Raw genomic sequence first — 8,714 nt, 5'->3', positions numbered from 1 at the left:
TTGTTGGCCTGGGCTGATTGACGGGTCCCTCTGCCGGGATGGAGGGGGTGGGGAGAGTGATCAGCCTTCCTCTGGCTGGATGCCTGAGCTTTGTGCAGGCTGCCACTCCTATATATAGAGCCAGGCAGGAATGTGTGCTGTCGGACAGTTGCTATCCGAGCTGAGACAGGGAAGAGCCCCGGTCAATTCTACAGAGCTCCGGCCATGGCGATCCGTGTGGACCCGGCTGAGGAGCCTCGCATCTACCAGCAGACCCTCCTGCAGGACGGACTCCGAGACCTGCTGGACAGCGGCAAGTTGGTGGACTGTGTGCTGAAGATCAAGGACAAGGAGTTCCCCTGCCACCGGCTGGTGCTGGCCGCCTGCAGCCCCTACTTCCGAGGCATGTTCCTCTCCGGTCTGGAGGAGAGCAATAAGCGGGAGATCACCCTTGAGGAGCTGGAGCCCGAGACGGTGGCGGTCCTCCTGCGCTACATCTACACCTCCGAGGTGAGGTTGGACGACAGCAACGTGCAAGACATCTTCACCGCCGCCAACATGCTCCAGATCCCTTCCATCTTCACCCTCTGCATCTCCTACCTGCAGAAGAGGCTGGGTTTGGGCAACTGCCTGGCCATCTTTCGCCTCGGCCTGATGCTGGACTGCCCGAGGTTGTCTGTGGCCTCCAGAGACTTCGCCTGCGAGCACTTCAGCCTAGTGAGCAAGGACGAGGACTTCCTCAAACTCAGTCCCCAGGAGTTGGTCGCCATCCTCTCCAGCGACGGTCTCAACGTGGAGAAGGAGGAGGCCGTCTTCCAGGCAGTGATCAGCTGGGCGGAGAGCGAGGAAGGCCATCTCCCGGCCCTTCCCCAGGTCTTCGACTGTGTCCGCTTCCTCCTCATGCCCAAGGACTACCTGACCAAGAACGTGGAGGGACACCAGCTGGTCAAGTCCAACCCGGAGCTTGTGGCCAAGATCCAGATGGTCAAGGATGCCCATGAGGGCAAAAGGCAGGTTGGCAAGCCCAAGGGAGAGAAGGAAGAGTCGAGAAAGAAAGGAGACGGTGAGCCAGCAAGCAGCGAGGCCAAGGGTGAGGGAGAGGTGGAGGAGAAGGAGGAAGAGGAGGAAAAGGAGGAAGAGGAGGAAGCCTCAGGCATCTTGAACAAGAACCTGCGCTTCGGCATGTTCATGAAGGACCTGATCTTCATGATCAACGAGGAGGCCACCGTGGCCTACGACCCCCTCACCAACGAGTGCTACTTTGCCTCCGTCTCCAACAAGATCCCCAAGAACCACGCCAGCCTGGTGACCAAGGAGAACCAGATCTTTGTCATCGGTGGCCTCTACTACAACCAGGAGAACAAAGAGAGCCCCCTGCACTCCTACTTCCTGCAGGTGAGCCAGCACTCCCACCCCCACTGGGGCAGGGAGGGAGAGCTTGTCCCAGCGACGTCTGTCCTACTCCCCTACCCACAGGTCCGGCTGGGAGGCGAGGGTGTGAGGGGTGAAGGAGTGAGGTGGGGGGGGGGGGAGTGAGGAGGAATGAGTGTGAGGGGAGATGATTTTTTTTAGTTTAGTTTAGAGATACAGCGCGGAAGCAGGCCCTTCGGCCCACAGAGTCCGCACCGACCAGCGATCCCCGCACACTAACACTGTCCTACACTGTGGTGTGAGCGAGAGAGCTAGAGGGGGCATGAGGGGAGAGGGAGTTGGGGGAAGCGGTGTATGGGTGTGAGTGAAGGGTACAGGAAGAGAGGAGAGAGAGAGAGAGGGGGATAAGGGAGAGGGAGAGGGAGGGGGAGGGAGTGGGAGAGAAAGAACGAGAGGGAGGAGTTATGGAGGCATTGAGTCACACAGCAGGGATACGGGCCCTTTTGCCCAACATCCATGCCCGCGTAATGCCCACCTGCCTTGTCCCACCTGTCGTGTTTGGCCCGTATCGCTCTTAAACTCTCCTATCCATGTACCTGTCCAAATGTTTTTCAAATGTTGTTATGGTACCTGCCTCAACTACTTCCTCCGGCAGCTCGTTCCATACACCCACCACCCTCTGTGTGAAAAGGTTGCCCCTCAGATTCCTATCAAATCTTTCCACTTTCACTTCTGGTTCTTGATTTCCCTCCTCTAGGTAAAAGACTGTCATTTATCCCATCTATTCCACTCATGATCTTATAGCTCTCTCACAGTACCCCTCAGCCTCCTGCGCTCCAGGGAATAAAATCTTAGCCTGCTTGAAGTCTCACCCTAGCTCAGGCCCTCGAGTGGGGTAGGTGTGAGGGGGGAGAGGGAGTGAGGGGGGGAGGATCAGTTGTGCGTGGAGATGGAGAGATTTGAGAGAGGAGAGGGAGTGAGGAAGAGGGGGAGTGGGACAGGAAGAGTAGAGGCTGTGAGGGGAGAGAGGAGGGGCTGTGGGGGGAGACAGATGAAGGTGAAGGGGAGGAGAGGAGAGGAGAGGAGGTGCTGTAAGGATGAACGAGAAGGGCGGTGGGATGGCTGTTCAGAGTGAGGGTGGGCTGTGAGAGTGTAGAAGAGGATGGTCAGTCTCGGGGGGGGGGGGAAGTGGGGGTGAGGAGTGTTGGGGTACAGAGGCGGTGGGGGGGGGACTGAGGGAGGGTTGGTGAGGAAGCTGGTTATTGGAGGATGGCGGGAGCTGTGAGGAAGGGACAGCCCAGGATATTGGGGGGGGGGGGGGAGGGGCGGTCTGGGGTAAAAGGCCGCACAGAGTGCAGGGATGGGGAAAGGGCAAGTGAGGGCATATGAGGTGTGGGATGAAGGGGTCTGTTGGGTTGGGGCCAAACAAGGGCAGCACAGCTGGTAGAGCTACAGCCTCACAGCTCCAGAGACCCGGGTTCGATCCTGACCTTGGATGCTATTCATGTGGAGTTTGCCTGTGGGGTTCTCCCTGTGACCACGTGGGTTTCCTCCTGATGCTCCGGTTTCTTCCCACATCCCAAAGACGAGCAGGTTTATAGGTTAATTGGTCTCCGTAAATAGCCCCTAATGTACAGGATGCAAAACTGGGATAACATACAGCTAGTGCACGGGTGATCGTTGGTCGGTGTGGACTTGGTAGGCCGAAGGGGCTGTTTCAACACTGTGTGTCTAAACTAAACTAAACTAAACTAAACTCAGAAACGGAGAAAGCAGTTTTGGCATCAGTATCTCTCCGCAGTCAATATTCCAAACTCCCAACCTGTGAAGAATTGAGAACATAGAACATAGACACTAGACCCTGCAGATGCTGGAACACAAAAACAACCTAAAACGTCACCGATCTATCTCCTCCACAGATGCTGCCCAACTGGCTGAGTTACTCCAGCACTAACTAAGTTAAACTACCCTCTTTGGAAAAATACTGTATCTGACCCACACATCTCCTTTAAGCTTTGCCTCTCTCACCCTACAGCTATGTCCTCTAGTCTTTGACATTTCCGCGCTCGGCAAAAGGTTCTTACTGTCTACTCTATCTATGCCACATAATTTTATATACTTCGATCAGATCTCGCTTCAGCCACAGACACTCCAGAGAAAACAATCCAAGTCTGAAGGACCCAACCTATCATTATCCTTGTTCTCCAGAGATGGTGCCTGACCCGCTGAGTTACTCCAGCATTTTGTGTCCCGTGCAAGATTCGAGCAACTGCAGTTCCTTCTGTCTGTATGTCCAATCTCTCCTTATCGCTAATAGCCTCCAATCAAGACAGCGTCCTGACAAACCTTTTCAGCACCTCCTCCACAATCTCTCAGTCATTTAGCGACCAGAACTATACATGATACTCCAATTGCACCATGGCCAATGTTTTATGAAACTGCAACATGACGTCCCCTCTGTGGAGTTAAGATTTTTAAGTTTGGGTTTAGGTTTATTATTGTTATGTGCACTGAAATACAGTGAAAAGCTTTGTATTCCATGCTATCCCAACAGATCAGATACACCATGTATCTATAGACTACAGTTCTCAGCATTGTAGTGGATCAGTTTAGTTTAGAGTCACATTGTGGAAATAGGCCCTTCAGCCCAGTGAGACTGCGCCGTCTAGCGACCACCTCGTACACTAGCACTATTCTACACACTTGGGACAATTTTCAATCTTTACCGAAGCAATTGACCTACAAAGCTGCACATCTTTGGAGTGTTGGAGGAAACCGGAGCACCCGGAGAAAACCCACGCGGTCACAGGGATAACGTACAAACTCTGTACAGCTAACACCCATAGTCAGGATCAAACCCGGGTCCCTGGCGCCGGGAGGCAGCAACGTGCCAAAGTGCCGCCCATGGTGCAGGGGCCCGGGAGCATGTGACTGACCTCTAACCTGTGTCTTGACCTCCGAGCAGTTTGATCACCTGGACTCTGATTGGCTGGGGATGCCTCCCTTGCCGTCTCCGCGTTGCCTGTTTGGCCTGGGGGAAGCGGAGAACGCCATCTACGTCATCGGAGGGAAGGAGGTGGGAGAAGGCGAGAAGTCGCTGGACACCGTGATGTGCTACGATCGACAGTAGGTATTTAGTTTAGTTTAACCCCGCTCATCTCCTTTTATACTTTGCCCCTCTCACCTTAAACCTATACTCTCTAGTATTTGATTTATCCATCCTGGGGAAATAATTCTTTCAACCCTCTCTATACCTCTCATAATATTTTATAAACTTCTACCAAGTTTCCCCGCAACCTCTGGCGTTCCAGAAAAAACAATCCAAGTCTGCCCAACCTCTTCTTGCAGCTAATACTCACTAATCCAGACACAACATGGAATTGGGCCCTCTGGACCACCGAGTCCACGCTGACCACCGATCACCTGTTCACACTAGTTCTACGTTATCCCACTTTCGCATCCACTTCTTACACATAAGGGGCAATTAACCTACAAACCTGCACATCTTTGGGATGTAGGAGGAAACCGGAGCACCGGAGGAAACCCACATGATCACAGGAAGAACGTGCAAACTCCACACACGGACCGCACCCACGGTCGGGATCAAACCGATGCTGTGAGGCAGCAGCTCTACCAGCTGCACCATTGTACTGCCCTTGGAATAAGCAATGCAGAGTGTCTTGTCAGACCAAGCATACTGAGCCAAGCCATCGCACATAGTCCAGCTAAAGCACAGGCACATCTCCACATTGCATCAGCGTGGGATGGACGTGCGCTACAGTGCACAACACCCATTTGTCAATGAGACAGAGTCATAGACTCATAGTCACACAGCATGGCCCCTCAGCCCAACTCATCCATGCCGACCAAGTCTAAGCTAGTTCCATTTGCCAGCATTTGACCTAAATCCCTACAAATCGGTCTCATCCATGCACCTGTTCAAATATCTTTTAAATGTTGTTACTGTACCTGCCTCATCTACCTCCTCCCCGTATACTTATCACCCTATGTGTGAAAACGTTACCCCTCAGGTTCCAATTAAGTATTTTCCCTTCACCTTAAACCCGGCTCTTGATCCCCCTGGGTAAAAGACTCTGTGCATTCACCCTATCTGTCCACCTCATGATTTTGTACACCTCTAGAAAATCATCCCTCAGCCTCCTGCGCTCCAAGGAATAAAGTCCAAGACAATGAATGTTACTTTATTGTCATGTGTACCGAAGCACAGTTACGTTATTTTTTTGCGTACAGTTCAATGACAATCCTACTAATGTAAAGGCACACTCATACTATGAGCGTAAAATAGTAGACCGAGTAGCTGAGTCCGCACACAAGAGTCGCCATGTTTTAATCGCCATGATCCTCAATCAGCACCTCTCCCCATAGCTGTGGCCCTCAAGTCCTGGCAACACCCTTGTAAATCTCTGTACTCTTTCCATTGGCTGGGTTCTTCGTTTAGTTTTGTTTATTATTGTTACATGTACCGAGGTACAGTGAAATTTTTTTTTTTTTGCCTTCTATCCAGTCAGTGAAAAGATATACATGATTACAATTAAGCCACCCACAGTGTACAGATACAGGATAAAGGGATTCACGTTTTGTGTAAGATGAAGTCCAGTAAAGTTCGATTTAAATTAGTTTGAGGGTTTCCAATGAAGGAGATGGTAGGGCAGGACTGCTATCTAGTTGGAGAAAGGATGGTTCCGTTGCCTCATCAGTTGCCTAGGAAGAAACTGTCCCTGAATCTGCAGGTGTGTTTTCACACTTCTGTATCTCTTGCCTGATGGGGAGGGGAGAAGAGGAAGTGTCTGAGGTGAGACTGGTCCTTGTTTATGCTGGTGGCCTTGCCGAGGCAGCGTGAAGTGGAGAATAAGTCAATGGTAGTTTACTTCCACTGAGAAGAGAGGGCTTTTGTTTAAAATTCTGGATTTCATTTAATGACTCAAAGTTAAATTGCAGGGTGGAAGTCAAGGCTTGGTGCTGGCCCAGTAATTCAGTAGTGACTATTTGGTTGTGAAACACAGGGACCAGCATGAAAACAGATACTGTTATGGATTGTTATTGTGAACATATTATTCTGCGCACCCAATCTCTGGTTCAGTCTGTTGGCCGATGAGGGAGCCGCAGCTAATTTTAATCTGAATAAATCCCTGCCATTTTCTGTGATCTCTGTGATCTTCACTTGAGTCAGAGCTGCACAGCATAGCAACAGGCCCTTCGACCCACTCTGTCTCTGCTGTAAATCACACCAGTCTGAAGAGGGGCCCCAATCCAAATCAGCTGTCCGTGTTCTGCAGAGATGCTGCCTGTCCCGCTGAATTACCCCATCACTTTGTGTCTTTTTTTGAAAACAGTATCTGCTGAAGGGTCTCGACCTGAAACGTCACCTATCCATGTTCTCCAGAAATGTTGCCCGACCCGCTAAGTTACTCCCGCAATTTGTGTCTATTTTTGTAAATCAGCATCTGCAGTTCCTTGTTTCTACACCAATCCCACTTGCCTACCTTAATTCCACATGTCTCCTTGTCCTGCTCATTCACATGGTCATGTTGATGCCTCTTGCCTGTTGTTGCTGTCTCTGTTTCCACCACCTCCTCTGGCAGCTCATACAAGATACCTCTGGTGTGAACGAAAGGTCCCCTTTAAATCTCCTCGAGACCCTTCTTCAGACTTCTCTAGATGCTGGATCAAACCCGGGTCTTTGGCGCTGTGAGGCAGTGGCTCTACCAGCTGTGCCACTGTGCCACCATCATGTTTTTCGCTATATCTTGGTCACATGACAATAATAAACCAATATTAATACCTCTGTAAACATGGACAGAATATGAGACTTTACTGTGGCAATGTTAACATTTTCTAAGACATTTAATAATAATAATAATGGATGGGATTTATATAGCGCCTTTCTAATACTCAAGGTGCTTTACATCGCATTATTCATTCACTCCTCAGTCACACTCGGTGGTGGTGAGCTACTTCTGTAGCCACAGCTGCCCTGGGGCAGACTGACGGAAGCGTGGCTGCCAATCTGCGCCTACGGCCCCTCCGACCACCACCAATCACTCACACACATTCACACACATTCACACACAGGCAAAGGTGGGTGAAGTGTCTTGCCCAAGGACACAACGACAGTATGCACTCCAAGCGGGATTCGAACCGGCTACCTTCCGGTTGCCAGCCGAACACTTAGCCCATTGTGCCATCTGTCGTCCCGTTTAGTTTAGTTTAGTTTAGATACAGCACAGAAACAGGCCCTTCTGCCCGCCGAGTCTGCACCGACCAGCAATCCCTGTACACTAGCACTATCCTACACTCCAGGGCCAATTTATAATTTTACCAAAGTCAATTAACCTACAAACCTGCACGTCTGTGGAGTGTGGGAGGAAACCGGAGCACTCGGGGAAAACCCGCACAGTCACGGGGAGAACGTACAAGCTGGGCAGAGGCAGCACCCGTAGTCAGGATTGAACCTGGGTCTCTGGCGTTGTCAGGCAGCAACTCTACCGCTGCGCCACCGTGCACGAGATGTGAAACTTTTCCAGTACCTGCTGATGAAAATCTCTTTTACTTTGCAGCACGTTTAAATGGGGGGAATCGGATCCACTTCCATACGACGTGTATGGTCACTGTGTGGTGTCGTACAACGGGCAGGTCTATGTCATAGGAGGGAAAGGAAAAAACAAGTAAGTGCCTCTCTTCACCGCAATGTTGACATGTTCCTTTCACCTCTGAGTATAGAGGTTGAAGTGTTACGTTACAGTTGGACAAGACGTTGGTGAGGCACAAGTTAGATAGCATGTAACACCATAGTTCAGGAACAACTTCTTCCCAGCTGTTATCAGGCTAATGAATGGTCTTCTTATAAACTGTGACACAGACCCGATCTTCCAATCTAACTTTTTGCGGATCTTGGACTTTTTAAAATCTGCACTTTCTTTGTAAGCTTAACACTGTGGTGCTGTAACACTATATTCTGCACTGTTATACTTGCATATGACTTGATTGTACTCATGTATAATATGATTTTAGACTGGGTACCACTGGGTTTTTCATTGTATATATGACAAAAATAAACCAATATAGGTCCACAACCGATTTTCTGGCAACTGGTGGTCTGGTGCCTCCTGTAATCCGGACAAAATTACGAGAGTGCACCTGAAATCCCCCCCCACCCCCCCCCCCCCCCCCCCACCCCCCCCCCCCCCCCCCACCCCCCACCCCCCCCCCCCCCACCCCCCCCCCCCCCCCCCTCCCCCAGGCGACAATGTAGCGAGGCGGCCGATCTCGACCTCAATGGGACTTCTGGGTCGAATTTGCCCCCCGCGGCTGGGGCTCTGGAACTCCGGCCCGGAGCCGGAAGA

General features: G+C 51.1%; 1 protein-coding gene across 1 annotated transcript in view; it reads left to right on the top strand.

Moving 5' to 3' along the window:
- The first annotated feature begins 204 nt into the window (after window positions 1–204).
- klhl40 (kelch like family member 40) overlaps window positions 205–8,714 on the top strand; it is a 17,606-nt gene continuing 9,096 nt past the window's right edge. Inside the window, exons 1-3 of the mRNA XM_033043372.1 lie at window positions 205–1,374; window positions 4,316–4,476; window positions 7,929–8,036. Coding sequence (XP_032899263.1) covers window positions 205–1,374; window positions 4,316–4,476; window positions 7,929–8,036 — 1,439 coding nt within the window. The remainder of the gene's footprint in view (window positions 1,375–4,315; window positions 4,477–7,928; window positions 8,037–8,714) is intronic.

Source organism: Amblyraja radiata, chromosome 2, assembly GCF_010909765.2.
Source record: "Amblyraja radiata isolate CabotCenter1 chromosome 2, sAmbRad1.1.pri, whole genome shotgun sequence".
NCBI classification, from domain to species: Eukaryota; Metazoa; Chordata; class Chondrichthyes; order Rajiformes; family Rajidae; genus Amblyraja; species Amblyraja radiata.
Note: the sequence above shows the minus strand (reverse complement) of the source record. Positions and strands in the feature narration are given on the sequence as shown.